The sequence below is a fragment of the Rissa tridactyla genome, chromosome 8 (genome assembly GCF_028500815.1).
Source record: "Rissa tridactyla isolate bRisTri1 chromosome 8, bRisTri1.patW.cur.20221130, whole genome shotgun sequence".
Lineage (NCBI taxonomy): Eukaryota > Metazoa > Chordata > Aves > Charadriiformes > Laridae > Rissa > Rissa tridactyla.
In genome coordinates, this window is record NC_071473.1 from 48,636,501 (window position 1) to 48,657,025 (window position 20,525).

The 20,525-nt window shown below is 42.0% G+C and overlaps 1 protein-coding gene across 2 annotated transcripts in view; it reads right to left on the reverse strand.

Annotated features, from left to right (window-relative positions):
- Window positions 1-20,525, reverse strand: part of RAB3B (RAB3B, member RAS oncogene family) — a 58,133-nt gene that overhangs the window by 4,573 nt on the left and 33,035 nt on the right. For both annotated transcript variants that reach the window (XM_054213059.1, XM_054213058.1), the window contains exons 3-4: window positions 8,468-8,586; window positions 456-580 (exon numbers count right to left, since the gene is read on the reverse strand). In XM_054213059.1, coding sequence (XP_054069034.1) covers window positions 456-580; window positions 8,468-8,586 — 244 coding nt within the window. The remainder of the gene's footprint in view (window positions 1-455; window positions 581-8,467; window positions 8,587-20,525) is intronic.

The window sequence follows — 20,525 nt, forward strand, 5'->3', positions numbered from 1 at the left end:
TTTAAAATATATTTTTCTCAACTCCACAGTTCTGATGTATAAACATCTTTTTTCATTGTTTAGTTGGAAAAAAAAAAAGTTTCTTCTACAAAAAAAATTCAATGTTTGTATTCTGAAAATGACTATATGGTACTTGGAGACCTGGAGACAGAACTGTGTTTATGAAAAAAATTCCTCTTTTCATTCCGCTGAGCTAATAAAAGCTATTCTCTCCAGACAAACTTTTATCTTCCATACATCCTTAGATATTGGCTTTACAGACACAGCAACGCTACAAGAAGGTAGTATTCAGCACTAAGCAAGTAAAATATCAACATGGAATATATTGCGCTTCTTAGTTGTGATACCATTATTAAAGTATCACTGCTGGAAGGACTTTTTATCTTACAAATTAAAAGGAGCACAGTATAAAGACGCAGAGGAAAAGGAGCAGAAAGAAAAGCTTTGGCATGTACCTAGTTGATCCGCCAGAAGTTTCCCCTTCTCCACAGGAACAATTCTTTCATCCTCCATGTCACATTTGTTTCCGACCAGGATCACCTGTGCGTTGTCCCAGGAGTAAGTCTTGATTTGTGTGGCCCTACAGCAGGTCAAAAAAAGATTGTTACGTTCCACCAGCTGTGCCAAATTACCATCATATGTTAAGCATGAAAACAAGTACCATTAATGACCACATCAACATCTCAAGGCTGTATGTTGGTTAAAAGACAAATGACCAAGCTTATAAAGCAAGAGCACAGACTATGTAATTTATAGCACCATTCTATTTTACTACTCCTTAACTTTGTGTGACGATAAAGTTTCTTGTTAAGACTTTGCAAGTGTTTTAAAGATCCTGAGATCTTAAAGATCCAGACAAAATGCCAAATTGAATAATTTTTGAAGTCTAGGGACAAAAAAAAGCATTCTTCTAAAGCTTATTCTCCTCCAGCTGTTATCTGTCAGAGGAACAACAATCAATTATACCTCTTAAGTATATTGTCCCTATAGAGAAAGCCATACAATAGATACACATCTCATGCTAGATTTACAACTTCTTAGAAAACACATAACAACAACGATGCAGAGCAAACAAAAAGGATGCTCATTTACTGCAGAGTTTTAGTCACACCATAAGAAATTGTATTTTGAGAGTCAAACAGATGGAAGCATTAAGTCATTTTTGCTTGAACAGGAAAACTGGTTCATGGAGACTGAAAATTGCATAGAAACGTGGGAATGCAAGCTAAAGAGAAACACAAATTTAGCGAATCGGGAAGATATGGGAGGCTCTGTGAGCTAATATTTGAACCCAGCAGGATTAAGTGATACCTAAGGCAGGAAACAGCAGATGCAATCACAGATAAATGCCAGCTTCAGTGACAGTGGGACCAAGCGCATGGGAGCTTAAGCATGAACCTCTAAAGCTCTCTGTGGCTCATGTTGAAACTGGAGTGGAGCTAGCTGTGCACCCCAGGAGTCTGACCTTCCATTTGCCCTCTTTACAGTTTTTCTGTGACAAAAAAAAAAATAATAAATTTTTCTCTCCTGTTTATCCTGAGGGACCAGTCCTTTCCCACCGTTCTGGGTGAGGTGTCACAGAGCGAGCAGCAGAGCAGTATTAGCTTGGTACCATTCATTTTCAATCATTTTTTCAGACCGGCCCAACTTATTTTATCTTCACCAAGTCAGCTCTATCTTTTAAGACTCCCTCCTTCCCAAAGGTAATTAGGCTGCTCTGCCAGAAGCGATACACTCCTTCCCTCCTCCAGTCCCTGACTCACCTTCCCACTCTTTGTCCCTTCTCGCCACCCCTCCAGACAGGACACTACAGGTTCGGGCAAACCTGCCATTTCTCCCAGGAGAGCCAGAAGTCCCCTCAGATTTTTACTTCTGTTTAGTTTGCCTGAAATCCCTTAACAATAAAGCACTTGAATCCTTCTCTTCTGAATTAGCAGCAGCCTCCAGCTCTGATCTACTAATGATAATTTTTAATTAGTTTGAGTTGCTTACTTGCCTTTTCCGTGGAAGGCAGCCAGTCACGTTACTCCACAGCTGTCTATGAAAAAGGGGGTCATCTCACTGTGCTACCTGCCTTTAAGCAGCAGCCCATTTGGATCGCACTGGAAAACATAAACCTAAACCAAGCGCACTGCACAAGCCCAGACCCATACTGCAACACATAAAAAACCCTGAAGACTTTGCGCAGTGAAACTTTTTACTCTTCTTAGTGTCCTCCTGGAAAGGCACTCACTCCAATCCCAGTTCTGGCTCCTCCACTCCCACCCTTTTGAGTGCCTCTGTGTAGACAGGCCCTGTGAGAGCTGGTATGAGTCTGAGATGATTTTATGCAGTTCTTTGGGGTTTCTCAAGTCTCATCACAGAAGGGGGTGACCTCAAAAATCAACCAAAAGCCCAGGAAGATGATATCTCCCCAGTCTCCCTCCATAAGCAATAGAGAGAAAGAAAGTCTTTCCAAATTAAATTTAAAACACCTACAACCAGGTGTCTCTTCTGACTCCCAGTCCTCTCTCTGGATTCACATCAGCCCCTGGGGGGTCGTATGGGGACACACTGCCAAATCTTAGCTACTTAAACAGAATTACTTAGAAAATGAAAAAGAAGGAAAAAGCATGAGCGATCTCCCACAGAAAGTCATCCTTCTCCTTGTTTTGTACAAGCTAGTGAAAAACCTTTCTCGCAGAACACTGATATCTACATTTATTAGGAATAAAAACCAAGCAAACAAAAAAAGTCTATGAAGAATGCGTAAAAGAAACCCTGATCCCCATACAAAAAGAAAGGCAGCAAGTTTCCAGAAGCTTTTGGAAAGGTAAATAAATAAATAAATAAAATAAAAAGGCCTGTGCAATTGAGATGTTTCAACAGGGCAGTCCAACATACACACTGGGGAAAAACATATTTCTGTGACACAACAATGCTGTGCCTTATTTGTGCTGAATTCCCCAAATTAACAATAAAGCATGGTTTTGATGCTTCACACTTTGAAGAAAAATAGTCTCAGGTTCACAGTTACATGGATATATCAACAACCTAATTTGGAGATCAGCCTTAAAGATAAATAAAGCTGATGACTTGTGAACCCAGCTGTAACTTAAATCTAAGTTAAATTTAACCAATTATTTTCTTCCCTTCTGTGAAATTGTCTAGATTATCCAAAGCAGAGTTTCCATAATATTTTCTATTTACTTTACAGTATCAAATGCCAAGTATATTCTAGTTTCAGTACAGTTTCAATGAGGTTTAAACTCACTGATTTATCTACATACAAAACTATCGAGCCAATGTCAAATAGTAACTGTCAAAGGAGCCTACTAAAAAAAAAAAAAAAAATCTAGAAACTGAGCTGAAAGCCATGAAAGCTTATTTAACCCTTTCATTCACCCTACAGGAAAGACGTCTTATTATTCAAACAAAATAATTTTCAATTATCAGGTAAAACCCATTTTTGCTTTTGCCCATTTATGCTTTTTCTTATAAAATAACCTGACTGTACTCTTGCCGCACTGCAGTAAGGAAAATCGCCCAGGCTTAATCTTTCAAGGCTTCTCATACAACCTGTTGTACCTTTCCCAGTGAGGGAGCAAGAGAACAGGTCATGTCCCAAATATTCCCAAATACATTTAAATTGAGTATCGTACTCTTTCTCAGCTGCTTTAAGATAATAATCATTAATTGGGGTTATTCATGGGAATGAAGGAAAGATTGTACTTCACGTTCATATACTACCTGAAGAGCTTATCTAAATACCTGATACACAGCCATAATCCTCCTCAGTCAGGAGAAAGAACGCCTTTACTTGGTTTAGGTAAAGTATTTCTGGAGTGACACAAAGCAAACCAGAATCCTCTTTAAGACACCCACCCATAAGAAGGGTGCGGTGAAAAGATCACCCAAGGAAGAAATCATATGGCAGACTGGAAGAGATATTCTCATTTCCTTTGTAGGCAAGTGAGGCCAGGTCAGGAGGCCGTTAAAACAGTCATATGCCAATGAGCCAGAGATGAGAGGTACAGTGCACCATACGTAGATGGGAGGCAGTTTTAGAGGGGATGTGTTGGAGCTTCGTGACAAGGCTTGGAGAATAATAAGGCTAGTGAGCACAGCCTGCTCTGACAATTTGCCAGCTAGAGGAAGGACATAAGCGCTAAGATGCTGGAGAGGTCTAGAAGGGAAAAGACTTCTCTCTGGTGGACAGCTGACTTTGCACAAGGCTACCTTCCCACAGTTTCAGTGTAATTAGGAAGACGAATTTTGAGATGTATGTGCACACCCCTATGAGCTCAACAGAACGCAAGAGTTTGCCATGGGTGATAGCTTACTTGGAGTGCTAGGTCTCTGGTTCAGCTGTTTGTTCATGCTTTTGGATTGTTTTCTGTAGGGAACTCTGCAGGAAGAGATGGCACAAGAGAAAGCAGTGAGATGGGCTGAGACTCACGTTGACAGCCTGCTTACCCAGTATCCTAAAAAAACCACCTGAATCACTAAACAGCAGTAGTCAGGGCACCAGCAAGAAGTAACGGGCTTTCGGAATGGAGAATGTCCTACTGTAAAACACATAGATGACTACTCTACACAATTTGACCCATTCCAAGATTTCGTGACAATTTTAGGACCAAGGCATAATGTTCAGGTAGGAAATTCTTACCAGGTGGTGAGAATGGCCTGGGATGGACAGCAGCCAAAAGTTAGTGGAAGGGGCATCACTTCATATTTTATTTGCTGATGATTTTTTTGAGGTATCCTCCTAAACTTGATTGTGTTTTCTTTATGAACTCAGTCCCATGATCGCATGGCAGGTGGCTTACTCATCTTCTTATGCCAGAGAAACACTCAAATTCCATCCACACACGCTATTTTAGAAATAACTGGGAAGGTTAATAAGTTCCTTACTGGATTTAATTCACATTAACTGAGTCCTGCTGATTTATTCTCAATGTCTAAAAGGTCAGCCTATCCGCTGCATCATGCTGCATTTATGACAAAATATTCAACTTAACAGTATTCTTTATTTAGCATAGCTGGACACTGAAAAATGCATCACTAGCAAGCTAGGATAGCAGGACACTTAAAAGAGAAAGGATGCGTAGGATTAATTGCTGTAATTTCTGTAAACTTGCAGGATGTAAGAAGACCTGGGATGAGCTTGCCTGTTAGCTTTTGCATATATTCCAGGTGGATGTCTCATTTAATGTCAATGAGGGTTGAAGTATCGTCTTAGAACACACGTGATGGATGAGACAAGGCAGGGCTGAGCATCAGGGGCATGCTGCTGACTTTGCAGCCTGTGCAGCTTCCCAATTGCTGCCACTCCATCCTCTCACCAGCACCAAAGAGAAGCACTGCAGGACCATTAAGGCTCTGTTATTAGTATTAGGCATGCTGCTGCTGTCTCACACTTGACCTGAGGAAGAGACTAGGCTCATGGAGATACAGGCTCTGAGCTAAAGGAGCTCATGTAGTAGACACCTTCATGTTCCAGGGAGAGCACAGCTTCTGACTGAAGACCAAATCCAGTGTAATGTTTTTTTGAAGCATAACTGTATCACTCAGCATGGGAAAAAAAAAAAAAAAAAAACAAAAACCAAAAAAAACAACCAAAAATCCTACCTACTCGCTATGCTAGCAAATGTCAGAGGCTGATATAGCAGCATCAGTACCAGACAAAAGCTTTTGTTTCCATTGCTTGTCCCTTTGGAAGTTTAGAAAGCAATTTTGCAGACTGGGAAAAAAACATCTCTTAGCTGCATGGCCGCTAGAGGACTCTGCTGGCCCAGCGATGCTGGCTTTGCCACAGTCCTCATCTCTCCTGTGGACAAGCTTCAGAAAGGAAGGAAATGGGCTACCACAGGCTGATTTTATCTGCCCCACTGCATCATTTGGGCTCAGAATCTTAAAACTGGTTGGAAGGATTCCTGACGTACAGAGTAAAAACAAACTGACGGTTCACCTCTGTCCTTTCGCTGACAAGGTGCTCTTAGCAAAGATATTCATACAGCCTCCATAGCACAGGAAGACATAAATTCAAATACATAAAGCTGACCTTTCCTAATTCTTACCCGTGCACCATCGCCTTTGATGGAAGAGAGGTTAGACCACTTCAAATACAAAGCTTCAGGTTAAACTTTGCCTGTACAAAACTTTAAAATAGTAGCAGCTCAGAGACTGAAATTTGGTATTTTTTGGCTAAGTTGAGACTCATAAGCAAAACTTAGTACAGAGGAACCAACAGACAGACAGATGAACTGGTCATATACACCTTGTTTCATCAGGGAACCAAGCTGAAAATATTTATAGTTTAGTGAAAGAAATTGCCCTCACTCACATGCCTGTACTCCCATGGAAAAAAATCCCTGTGCAGACACTTGGAGAAACAGTTTCATCTGAGCTTGGTGGAAAGTATGCCATGTGGAGGAACCCAGTTTTGGCAAAGCCTTTGGGCTTGTGTTTATAGCAAGGAAAACATTTATTCCTCTATCGTTAGCTGCTGATGCACAGCTCAGGGAAGGTGTTGCAGTTCACCTTCTGCAGCATGGTGTCCTGATACTGGAGATGGGGTGAAAGCGGAGACTACAGCTTTAGATGTAATGATCATGACCAACTGCTTCAGTGGATGAGAACAAATAATGGGCAGTCTTGGAGGAAGGACAAATTACTAGAAGAAACATTGTTGTGGCTTTTGAGTTACAACCTAGATTAGGGAATATAGAATAGGCGTTCAACAAAAAGCCATACTGAGCTGGATGCTAAGAGCTAGTGCCATAGCTAGCATATGTTCCAGGAGGAGGAGGCTCTTCTGATCTGCTAGGTAAGAAAATTTTAAGTCACCTACGTGCTGCTGTCACATGCTCCTGGGAAGCCACTGAGATCATAGAATCATAGAATCGTTTAGGTTGGAAAAGACCATTGCAGATCAACCTATTGGACTTGGGAGATTACATTAACAACCGCATTGCCTTTCCTTGCACGCTGACCGTACCTATCTGCAGTATACAGCAACAGGGTAACAAGCTGAAATGATTGCAAGACATTTGAGGGGGGCCACAAGGGAACTACTTCTGAGGATAAACAAAGCCCTTCCCCTGCCTCCCCATGCCCTGTATGTCCTACACAAAGTCTGGTATCCCTTTGAGAGGATGCCATGGCAGAACGTGGGCTCCAGCAACAGGGTCCAGCCTTCTGCTTATCTGTGCTGTGCCTGCGGCCACTACCTCACACCAGCAGCTCAGATGTTTTCCCCCCAAGGCCCTGTGCTGGGTCCCTGCTGAGAAAACACCTCCCATCAGCTGCAGGCATCGCCCGTGGCCACAGCAACGACACGTGCTCTGCCTCTTCTGGGAAGACCTCTACTCTTCCTTCTCCTACGTGTACTTGTCTGGAAGGCAGGAGAGCAGGAAGAAGGTCTGGGCCACAGCTCCGCTTCCAAAATCAGATCACAGTGTGGGTGAGATGGGACATTTCTTCCTGAGGAAGACAACAGGTGGCATGAGCTACAAGGGGAGCTTCCAGGTAGGGAAAGGAAAGCACACACCAAAATGTTGTGGGAGATGAGCCTGGCTACAAATGCAGCTTTGATACTGCCATGGAGTTTTTAAAGTGACTGACCTGGCACTTTCTTTTTTCACTGTAAGCCAAAAACATTTCCTGGCTTGTCATCAGAAACCATTTTCTGATGTTTCTGTAGTTACACTGAATTCAGTGGAGCCAGAGGAGCTTCTAATACCTGAGAATCTTTTTCATGGCTAGTTTTAAGGCTAAGTCCCCACCCTTCCCATTTAATAGATAACTGCTTCTCCTCCATCCCACCCTGATCTCTGCCCTGCAGAGTTGTTCAGGTCCTGCTGTAGACAATGGTAACAGACAGGCCCTTTTCCAAGGGGCACCCTTGCTTTCTGTCCTAAACCTTGCTCTTCCTCCTCTTATTACAACTGTAACTAATTTAAACATCACAAGTTTCAAATGGCTAAAGTTAGATTTTTAATTATTGCCAGTTCGGCAAGGTGAATACTGTTCCATGTGTCTATGCTTGTAGGTTCCAAAAAATAATAATCACTTTTTAAGGCAGTTTGGAAAGATTTAGCCTTATTAGATTTTAAATGAGATTTGACTTAAACAACCACTGTTAAATGGAGTGTTTTAGCAGCATACCCAGAAACCTCATAAGCCCAAATAATGCATTAAAAGGATTAATTTCTTTACAATAAATTAGGACTTTTAAAAGCAACAATTGCTATAGTGCTACTATATTTGAATTGTAACTTTTTCATTGAAGTCAAGCTGTAGAACTGTTTCTAAGGAGAGTTTTAAAACTAAACTATTTAAACCAGAGTTTAGGTGAAAAGGAAGGAATACGGTGATGCAAAGCACTGCGGAGGGTGGGATGTTAGATGTCCTCAACAAACAATTGTGAAGAGAGAACTAGCCAACAAACAAACAAACCTAACAACAACAATAACTTATTTCCTACCAGTCCTGCACTGCATTGAAAGAGTCTTCACTGGTGATATCATACATGAGGATGAAGCCCATGGCTCCTCGGTAGTAGGCTGTAGTGATGGTCCTGTATCTTTCTTGTCCAGCTGTATCCTGGAACAGAAGGGAATATTAGGCTTTAAGACTTCAATTCTCAGAAACAGGAATTGTAGTTAGATCTAAAATAAGGCAGCCATTTTTTCCTATTATATATTTTAGAATTCTCATTTGCTCCCACTGAAATGAACTCTACTTAGATTTTAGCGTTAATTGGGCTTTTGCATCAACTATGATTTGTTAAATGCATTTTGACACATGTACTATTAAAAAAATAACCAAAGATGTCAACCCTTTAATTGCTCTTCTCTGCCTCAGTCTCAATGCAATAATAAAATCTTAGCAGAGTTCACCGAAAGCTGACACTTCAAAGCAGAGGCAATAGAAAGCAGTCCAGGACCATACCAGGCAAAAGACATTTATGTGCTGCAATTTCATGTCACGGTCAGGAAAACATCCTTGAGATAGATGCTGTGGGTGACTTGGTTCTTACCTGAGGTTAAAGACAACAATTAAAGACTTGATGCAATGAAAATTATTCTACGAAGAGAATTTAATGTGGAATGTCCCAATCACAATGTCTGAGGTGCACGTACTCATTCAAGATTTACTAATCCTCTCCAGCTTAATTCTGTCTCTAGAGTGCTGAAGAATACTTTTACCTGCAGTTGTCATTTCTGTGTTCAGCCTGGAAACACAAAGGTGAAATCCTGGCACATACAACAGAAGCATTTCAAGACTTGTGACAGCTGGAAAACACATCAGCTACCATCTGTTGGATGCCAACAACATTTATTCTGCACATTTTGGGTGCCTGCTCTTAAACTGAGGAATATTTCTATATCAGATCAGCAGTCCGGCAGCCAATCCGTTCCCCCTGGACCCGCCTTCTGAACCAGGGAGAGAAGTTGTGTGCTTAACAGTATCTCTCATTCAGGAGATACCTATCATCTGAAAAAGCACGTTCCGTCCATCTTTTGGCACACAGCAACCCCGTGAAACAGTTGCAGGGAGGCAAAAGGCCTTACCTTCATGTTGGATGTTCAGCGTATGGTATTGACTCTACTTACTCTTATGGGCCAGCAGTTCTGAAATGAATGGTCCTTCAAAAAATTTAGTCCTCCAAAACCCACACTTAAGAAAGCATTTACTGCCACTGGTTTAAAATGCAATTAAAGTTTCTCTTCTCTGGAGAAAGAGACCCTAAAGGACTTACCACTCACTTAACAGCTAGGTGGAAGAGTAAAATAAGGCCATGCAGAGCACTCTTGCAGAAGCATAGAGCCAGCTTCTGATCAGACACAGCACATCACCACAACACCAGAAGACACACAGAGTGGGAAACTCCTCAGCTTTAAAATCCTCCTGTCCATCATTCCCATACATGCAGCTTTGTTTTGCTGCATGCAAGAGACAGCATCAGCCTTTCCAGAACACATGCCAGCCAGTCCCTGAAAGGGGAAAACATCAATGATCACCTGTTGTTCTGCACCAGAACATCAGAGAGGCTCTCAGTGGGAGGAAAGCGCTTTTAAATAAACTCCCTGCAGCTTGTTTAAAAGGCTCTGCCTATTGCACTACCATGAGACTATCCACAGCTGTAACATGCTGCGAATTTCCCAGTGGAGAGATTATGCGCAGCAGGAATCTTGCTGGTTCTCCACCACGCTTCTGGAAAGAGAAGGGATTTTCCCCCTGAAACTTGTGCATTTATTTCAAGACAGGGTGGTCCATTGGCTGATCACGGTGAGACATTAAACACTCACTGAGAAAGAGTCCTCCTATTCCCTCCCGACAAGAAGTACCAAAATGATATACCTCACAGCCCGAGTGACCACTTCTTCTGCCATTGATAAATCCATCACAGAACACTCTCGTATTCCCTGACACCGCATCCTCACTTAGCTGCTGAACAGCTAAACCAGCCATGCCAGCTACATCCTGACTGTATTTCAAGCGCGAAAGGTCTCAGCAGCAATTGGATCATTCTGTTTCTTCAGACACATAATAGTTGCTTTATTTTTAGCCTGATTTCCTAAGGACATGAGAATTATTAAATCATCGGTCTCCATACGTATATGCTCCTTATAACTCTGCTGACTTCTGATCAAATTTGACACTCTCAAAGGTACATTCTTACCAATGTCACAAAATAGTTGGTGAGGTGAAGAAGAGCGCATACCTTAGCTGGGGAAAAAAAGCTTAAGTGCAACGCTTATCTTTTTCTGACACCAAAGGATCCGCAGGGGAGAGGCTTTCTTCATGCCTCATTATGAGAAAGACCTAAATCAGTATTAGCAACTTCTCAGATCCTGCAGACAACAAGAAGAAACAAATCCATAGGAAGTCGGGCTTCTCCAGTTCTCATGCTCACAGCCTTGCTGTTTTACACCTGCATTCCCAGGTTCTTCTGTCTCCCAAATCTCATCTTCTGTTTTCTGCTCTGTGTTTAACTAGTGCTCATTTTGATTTAGGGCATGAGGCCGTGACCAGGCAGTAAGCAACTGCAAGGCACGTTGTCTAGCTACACACAGAATAATTTGGAAAGAAATTAAATTTGACAATGGCTCGGAGCAAGGAGTTAGCTCTAAGGATGTACACCCAGGCTGTCCTGGGAAGCAGCCCCAAGGGACTCTGAAGGTGGCCTCCAAAACCTGCCCTGGTACCATCCCAGTGCCTCAGCATAAGGAGGAACTGGACTCCGCCCACAGAGTTCATCTGTGTTAAAGGCAAACTGTGCTATTGCCCAAAAGGTCTGAAATTTAGTTAACTCTGGTTTGTTGGTTTCAGCATTCTGCCCACGAACCCCCTGTGTGGGGGTGGGCGAGAGACAGGAACGTGGCTGCAGGAGGTACAGAAGCCCAAAGGGCTACATGCCTCTGCTCAGTCATAACCCATTCTCTGGTCAGCAATGCACTTACCTCATTAGGAAGGCAATTTGCATATTCATTAACATCTACTTAGGTGCCTGCCTTCTCAGGTTATCAAAGGCAGGGGGGGAAGGCATCCTATATTTCACGGTATGTAAAGTTTACTCATAACCTTGCCCTGGTAGCAATGTGGTACGGTGCAGAGCTGTGATTCATCTCTGTGTGAGTCACTGATGGATTCCGCACCCTGTTTCACTGTACAGGCACAGAGCATGTCATTTCCCCTTAAAGGTCTTTAGCTGCCTTTCTCCAAATCCATTTGAATCTTTGTAATATCACCCTGAAGTGAATTTTTTCCTCAGGTTATGTTAGCTTCTTAGGCAGCTATAAACTGCCTTACTTTTCTTGACTCGCACCATGGTTTATGCTAGCTCCAGTGAATACCACACACTCCCCAATACTTCAACATAAATAAAATAAAACAAGCTGCAAAATCTGAGCTCAGTTTCTTCAACATTTACAGTAGGTGTCCTTACATCAGTATAAACCACCATAAACCTTAGGTAAGCAGGCATTTCAGTGGTTTATGTGCAAGATGTTTATCTAATGAAGGAGCAAATAACTGACACAGATTGCTTCCCCCCCCAAAGCTGTTTGCAAGATTTCCAGGTAAGCCACAAACTCATTAGAAGACAAGTAGATGAGGCACAGGCAGGGATCAGCAGAAACCCGGTGTAGCTCTAATTAACAGTCTAGCAAATGCCTGGGAAGAAGAGCCCAAGCCTTCAGCATTCAGAAGCCTGTTTGGCTGTCCCTGATGAGGAATCAGAAGGCTTGGTTGTAACCAAGCATGGAAGGGTCTCTGAGAGGTATATTTACACTAACGTGCTAACAACTCTGTTCTTTTCCAGCTTACATACGCACCCGTCCTTGATACAAACAATTAAAAAAACCCCACAAGACCATTAGTTGGTAGCTTGAAATAAAAATTTGAAGGTTTTGCATTAATGAGCAATCAAAATTCAGTGTTTATCAGAGGAGAAAATGACCTAAATTCATTTGCAGTATGTGCAGATGCCCTCTACTCACAAGATCCATCACCTAAACATTCACAAAGGGAGCACAACCAGCTTTTCTTAAATTTGCTTGGCTGTCTCAGCTGAAACAGCAAGGTACTTACACAGGAAACGTATTTGAGTTTTTAAATCACAACAGATGCTCTTTGCTGCAGGTCTGAAAAATCAGATTCTCTGACTCTGAACCATTGCTCTTCTAGTGAAGATTTCCAGCCGCAAGCTCTTTGTTCCAAATAAAATGTCACTGAAACTTCTCATCTGTACCGGATTTAAGCCCCTCAGCACCATGACTGTTCTATCAGTATATGTGACAAACAGCCTCTAAAGAAATAAGCCTTTCAATTTGTTTTTAAAAGGACTATGGTTTGATTTTGGATTTTTTTTTTTTTTAAAGAAAACAAAACAAAACATAAGAGTCTCCTGTTGTCCAGATGCTTGTGAACAACTAGAAGATGCATGTACTTGGCACCATCCTTGCTTAGGCTGCTCAGACTCAGGACAAAGGCTACCTCAACTGCAATAACCATCACCAAACACAATTTTGGGGCTTCATCAGCCGTGGTGAAGGAGAAACCTCTTCTTCCCTGCTGTTCAGCATCACATCATTTCGCATCTTCTTCAGAGGCTGGTCAGCCTTGGAGACAGGATCATGGGCTTCAGGACCCCATGGTTATAGGAGCAGCAAGTTGTTAGACATCAAAGTGTTGGGAAACATCTGCCTCCCTGCAAACATAGCTCAGTTCTGAGCCCGACTGGCCACGTCAGCTCCTCTTCTCTACAAGACAGATAACCTGAATAAGCAAGAAATAAAGGCACATCCTTAAGGCAGAGGGCTGTTTGTCCTGCTTCAGGCCAGTCTGGCGCTCAGTAATACTTGTCCCCTTTACTTTCTCTTCGATCGGAACTCCTGGATGTTACATTAACACGTGCACATTTCCTTTGCAAGAGTGCACTTTTGCATGGAAGGCACCAAGAATCAGCTAAACAAAAATCACCTTGAGAAAGAGGAAGGGGGTTAAAAAACAGCGAAGAACCACAAGGGGTGAGTGAAAAGAGTGACCTTGGGCAAACTGGTAGGTGCTGTTAATAAGAGAATGCTAACATTGAGCTTACTGTTCCTGCTGGCAGCTAGAAATAGGAACAAACAGGCAAGCAAGATGAGTCACTGGTTAAGACATGGGAAAGACGTGATGTCATGAAAAGCCTGTGAAGTTTCAATTGCTGCCAGGAGCAAAATAACACCTGGTTCCTTCAGAGCTCAGCTCTGATTAAAATGCTCGAGTTCATCAGATCGTATTAAGCATTTTTTTTCCCCTCTCTTGTTATTGAGTGCTCCCATTGCCCAAGAGTCCCTGGAACCTACTCGACACATTTAGATACTTTGAGAGCCAGTTTGATTTGAGCAACATTAGCAATATGCAGCAAACCATTTCTGTTGTGAAAAAAACCCCAACCCGCCAACACAAAACACCCTGCCTTTTTTGTTAAAAGGCTCTATATCCTTACAAAGTGTTTTTTAAACATTTCCCCACTATGGCTATCTTCACTTCAACTCTTTGAAGGCAGTAAAACCAGAAGCCTTGGATAATTTCACTACGACCGGCTGCAGAAGCTTCACTTTTCCCATCCTATCGTGCATACCCTGTACAGAAGCTCCTATCACCTTGTTTTCTCCAGCGTTCCCACACTAACTGCTCTCACCGTGGAGGTGGAAATTTTACAAAAAGAGACTTTTAATATATGCACAGCCTATGAGAGCTCACCAGTATCTGGTCAGTCATCAGAGGCCTCAGTCTTCCCCAACATACACACGCTTTAAAAATTGTCCCCTGTAACTCAGTGGCTGAGTGTCCCTTCAGGTGAGGCACTGAACTTTTCTTTTTAAAGTACTTTTGTAAACCAAGTTGATGGACAAGGAGGAAAAACAATCAGTGTAGGTTGACCTCATCCACCATTACAACATTCCTGTTGGCTGGGAAGCCCCAGTCCTTTAACTTTGCTCAGCAGCTCCATATCATTGAAGACAAAAAGTGAATGACTGAAAATACAACGGGGTGCATTTGCTCAGCAGAATGCAATTTCCAAACTGGAATCAGGCCAAGGTACTGTGATGAACACTCCTGCTTATGACCTAGTAAGATGTTAAAAAAATTATTTCCATTTTCCCCGGTGTCTTGAGATTGTAGTGAGGATTAGCAGCAGTTGCCCTTCCTGATCTGTGAAATGGTAAGGAGGATTGAAATAGGGCTGCCTGCTTATGAACATTATCTACTCTTCTCATCTTTTTGCAGATTGAGTTTCTCTGTTAGAGCATTTAAAAGACAGTGGCTGCAAAAGAGAAATCACATGGAGAGGTACACACAAAGATGAAGTTCATTGTGCACGTTTCTTAAATTTTACAGAACTGAAAAGTCCTCTTTTTCATGACTAAGAATTAATATGAAGATCAGTCTGATATTTTTTGATCCTTCCTGATCCAGTTACCTTGACAGAAAAATAACGACATGCCTTTAATAAAAATGTGTAGCATCCACACCACATACCTACTTCCAACTTCCACTTCTTTAGCTGTGAATAAACAGCAGAAGGTAATAGCAAACAAAGTTCAGAGGTATGATGCATTTGAAAGCCCATCCACTGCGGGCAAGTGGTAAAACCATCGCTGCTATGATAAAAAAAATTAAAGAAAATATTAAGAGTGAGATCCTAGAATAAACAGCTTTTTAGGCACTAAATGCATTTTTATATAAGAATATTTTGCCAGTTTTGCAAGATCTTTTTAGTTGTCCCACACATATCCTTTAATTCCGTTAATTGTAGAATCATAGGGTTGGAAGGGACCTCTGGAGATCATCTAGTCCAACCCCCCTGCCAGAGCACTGTAAGAACAGCTGTACCATGCACAGATGTCTGAGCAACATTAGCCACTCTAAGCATTATTAATTAGCTAGGGTTGTTGAGAAGCAGATAAATTAATCACAGCCAGAGTACTTGAGAAGCAGCACTGCACTACTGTGATGAGCAAGTGTGGACATCCTAATGGTCCTGCAGCACAGTGGATAGACCCTAAGTGGTCCTGCGACAGCCCAGCTACCCCTGCGTGGGTCGTGCTGACCCATAGAGATGTCCAGCAGCAAGGAAACTCTCAATACGTTATGAATCAGCTGCCAAAGGAACAAATGCAAAATCCCCGAGGAGGAAGTTAAATGGTCTGCCATACAAATCTGTCTAAATTCAGTAGCCTCGTTCTTTGATCTGGAAAGGTACAAGGACAGGTGAAGGGAATTAGCATTACTGTGCTATCGGCCTGCCTCCCCCTCAAACCTACGCAAGTGAAACGGAGCAAATCCCAGCTCTGAGAGCAGCAGAACAAGACCCAGACTTCCTGGAGCCTATTTCTAGGTGATCAAATGTCATGGTAACCAGACAGAGAGGCAGGCAGTGACAGAGAGAGGGGCTGCTCTGCTCTGCGCAGGGCTGGCGGCAGCCCCCCCTGGCTCCGGTCCCCCCTGGCAGCATCACGGTGGTACCCGGTCCTGACCACGGATGCACCACTCTTGGCAAGACCTTCAGGTAACTCATTCACAAAGCAAATATTTATGTCCGAAGGTGTTTATGATTCTCAATGAGTTTGTGCCGGGGAGACCTGTTAGCACCCCAAACCGTCAGAAAACTTAGTTCTCTGCTACGAGCGTCACTCCTAGGGCTTATTCTTAGCAAGGGAAGATTTCAGCTTATTTAGTAGTGGATTAGAGCTAAATCCAGGCCTCATACTTCACAAGAACCTTCTAGAGATATTATGTCAAGGGGGTCAATTCTAAGACAAAGCGCTCAGAAATTCTGGGGAGGTGTTTATGATATTTCCAAGATAAAAACACCAAATCAAATTACAGCCGTGAGGCAAGAACATGTGCTTTAAATTGAAAGGCAGCAGCAAGAAAAAAAAGAAGATAACCAAACACAGTTTATATTAAGAACCACATGACAATTAAAAGACTAATTCTTTTAAGGTCTTTAAAACCTTACTGTGTAATTTTTCAAGATTTGGTAGAAATTTAGAGTTGATCGGGCAATTTCCAATTTATTATCTCCCAAATTAGGAAAAAAGTCCCTTTGCTGAATTCAGGTGAGCATTAAATAAAAATATAAAGACATTTAAGGTTCTAGCACTCAAGAGGGTAGAATGAAAGCTTAAAGACAACAAAACCCAAGAACAATCTGAAGCTCATAAATCAGAAGGTAAATAGAAACGAAATAGGTACCTTTCTTACTTCAGTGGAGTTTGAAATACATTTTCCAAACACTGAAATTAGCAATAACATAGATTCCTCTATCTCATACGTTTATATTTGATAGAAATGTGCACATACTCTGAAAAGCAATGCAATAAATAAATCTGATACAGTTCTTCACTGGTGACATGAAAGGGTTTTTTTTTTAAATTCACAAAAATGTAAAAAAACAATCAAATGGAATTTGAAACTTTCCAAGTAAACCCACATCTCTGCTGAGAATAGAAAGGAAGACTTTCAGCTAAAGGACAGCTATTTTGGAGTAGTCGTAAGCATCTTAAAATAGAGGCTTAGAATTCAAGTTCTTTGTCAACCACAACAGTACACGCATGATGATGCTCAGTAACAACACGAGACAAAGAAAATAATCTGCTACCATTTACCGTAATATTTTCTATTAGAACCACACAGTCCAGATTGTTAAACTAGAAATTTCATTGTGTAGCAGCTTCAGATGGCCCTACTGCACCCAAAGCAGTTCAGTAAGCAGCTGTGAGGTCCCTTTGGGGCTGTCATGTGGGCACGGCACCTGTGGGTCTCTTGGTGTGAGGTCCTTTTGCATCCTTATTTGAAGTTCATCCACCTTTGAGGTGATGCCGTCTCCTCCTTTCCATTTGAAAAGGGGGCCATGAGCAAATACTTCCTGATATACATGTGACATGTTTTGCTGTTTGGTATTTTTACTGTGTACTAATCACTTCATCACCACAACACCTCCCAGCTCCGTCTAGGCTGTGTCCTGCTTCCTAGCCTTTGGCCAGTGGACACACTAAGTGCCTGAGTGGCTCAAATCTCACTGATGAAAAGCACATCTTCTTATTTACCTTTTTAGAAAGACAGAGGAAAACTACAACAGATTTCCCAGCTGAAGAAAACATGGTTTTGGCATAATAAAAAAGGAAGGACACATAACTAATTTATCTGACATTCAGACAAACTCCTAAGCCAGTTCTAATCCTCTCCCAGCCACTCCCTATCGATCAAGAACTGCTTCTGCCCGCTCTAATATCAAATGGGGCTACAATCAAATTTTCTCTACCACCATTACCTACTTGAGACCTTCCAATTACTTCCCTTCACCAGTTGTTTAAAAACCTGACTTTTAGCTGCTCTTCTTGGCAGGAATCACTTTGCACTTCTAAATTAAAGATACTGCACATACGCTCAGTTTAGGAGCAAGCCAAGCCAAAATCCATTCCTCTAGTCCCTTTTTCAAGGACTAATGGTTTTGCTAAGGAATGCAGCAAACAGAGGAAAGGAAGTCCTATCTAAAGGGAAATAAATAAATAAATAAATAATCTTTGAAGACCTACATCATTGAAAAAGACCCCAAGAAACCAGAATACATTTCAAAGAGACTTAGCAAGCAGACCACAGCTAGGTCAATCACAGCATGTTCTGCAGCAGGTCCACAACTCAGATACTAATGAGAATATCATGTCGGCACTTCAGATGATCAGGATTTCAATGAGAAAGCCTGGCCTAAACTGAGGTTGGACAGATGCTGCTGGGCCCACCTTACATTGCTTTTAAGTATAATCATCTGGAAAATGAGCAGTAATGGATGTTCGCACCAGTGTGAATCTCATACAGTTGAAGTCAACCAATAAAGAATGCATATTGACAAGAAAAATACGTGTGGAGAACTCTATCATATTTCTAATGATTTATTAAGCAACGCGAGGCATAAAAAGCAACAGACTATTTCAAACCCAACTTGCTGCTAGGCTAACACGTGCACATGTACACAAGTGGTAAGGGTCAAAGGATTCTCATCCTAGCAAGAAAAATGCTAGCTACAGAGGTTTGCAACAGCACCACTGTTTACACTTTTTACAGGGTCTGAGTGGGCTTCTACTGAAGGCAACAGAATTACTTTTATTGCAGGTAAATCTACGTGGCAGAGAAGACTGTGCTACAGGGACTGCAGTGTCCCTGATGGTGCACTTACCTGCTCTTCCGATGGAGAGCAGCTCTGCTGCCACATGCCTCCAGGTTCAGCTGTCCCCAGCCATTCCCACTAGTAGGACCTCAGTCAGGGTCTCAAGCCCAGCCTACTGCCTCTACTCACCAGGACCACACAGTTCAGCCCAGATCTGGGGAGATGCCATTTGGCGACTGAACTTTGATACAAAATAAGCCCTGAAGAATTGTAGGCTCCTGCCTCCAACCAGTGACCTCAGTGAAGAATCCTGCATACGCAGAGGTCCTGACTTCTTTCCCGTAAGACTAAGTTTCTAGATAAGAGGAAAAGAAGATGCAGCATTTTCCACTTGATCTGTTTCTCAAAGCACATAAGAGACCCTCAGCTGCAAAAAGAGCTGTTAATGACAACTCCAGACCATCTTATTTAAAGCGAATGAAAATCCTCTGTGCAACAGGGACAGCATGAGATCATATTTGTACAGAACACTAAATGCGTATGATGCTTTACAGATCAACAAAAATTTGGGGGCATCATTCTTCATTATATTCTATCAATTTTACGTTAATATAGCTTCATAAAATAGGGAAACTGCACAGCATCACCCCAAGCAAGTGAAGGTCTATCAACAAATCTGTAATTGAAGCAGTCATAGTATCAGGCACAATACAAGCACAAGTTCATGCACAAGCATTATGCTGCTTCCTACATCACCCAGACTGTCCGCCACCAGAAAACTGACAACAGACTCTCTGGATCGTCAGCTCAGTTCAGCAAAGGGCAATTCTACACTCTATTACCATTGCACTTTTAGAAATGCTTCCCAGCCTAGGAATGAATCCGTCCTGTTACATTGGGGAAAACACATACTAAAATATTTATCAAATGAAACCAGCCTCCTTAGCGAGAACTAACCCCTGGGCAGATTGAGCTCCTCTGCGTTCATGTGGAGCGACGTGATTTGTTTGGAGAAGGTGCAACAAGTTGATATTTTGAGGAATACAAGTTATTTACTATGACAGAGTGAAAAAAAGGGTCTTAGGACTTATTCTTGGTCCCACTCCAGTCCAAATCACTCCTCTTGACCAAAAGGGTGCAAAACCGAATTTTGGAGCAAAGCATAAGGTATAAGTGAACAGAATTAGATCTCCCAATGAGCTAAAGACATTTTAACTCTAAGGGTGCATAACTTCAGCAACAGCATCACTGCTGCAAAACATCATGAAACTACATTTAAATGAACAGCACTTTCTGCCCACTGCTATTTTGCCTTACTCCAATGTCAAAAAAATTATAACTCAACCCAATTTTGGAGGCTCTAGAGCAGCAAGGGAAGCTTTGTTGTTGGCTGCCTGGACCTTACCCTCATGCTTTATATCAAGATTCAGGCAGGGACAGTATCTGGCCTTTCTGCAGAACAGAAATATTTCTGGTCTTGCAGGAAACAGATAATTAATTTCTGTTTCACTGGTGCACTCATACCACAATCACCATTCTCAGAAGAACAGAGTCCAGAGAATGTATTCCCATTTAAAGCATTAATAAAATTAATACAAAGAACTGAAGGGGGGGGGGGGAACAAAACAGCTTCTGTTCTCACATGGTACCCAGGTCTTCTTTCTCTATCCAGTGTACCAAAGTGAAAGCAATTTCCCTTGACCAAAGGTTTTCTCTTCATCTTCTGAGTCAGTTAAAAAATTAGGAAAGCCACAATAATATCCAGATCTCTTTGTTCAGATGTCTCCTTTTGCTAGTTCTTCATATGAAGCCTGAAGGGAAAGCAGAAGACTTCATCCCTACCCTACCAGCACTCACTGCACCATGACAAAGCACA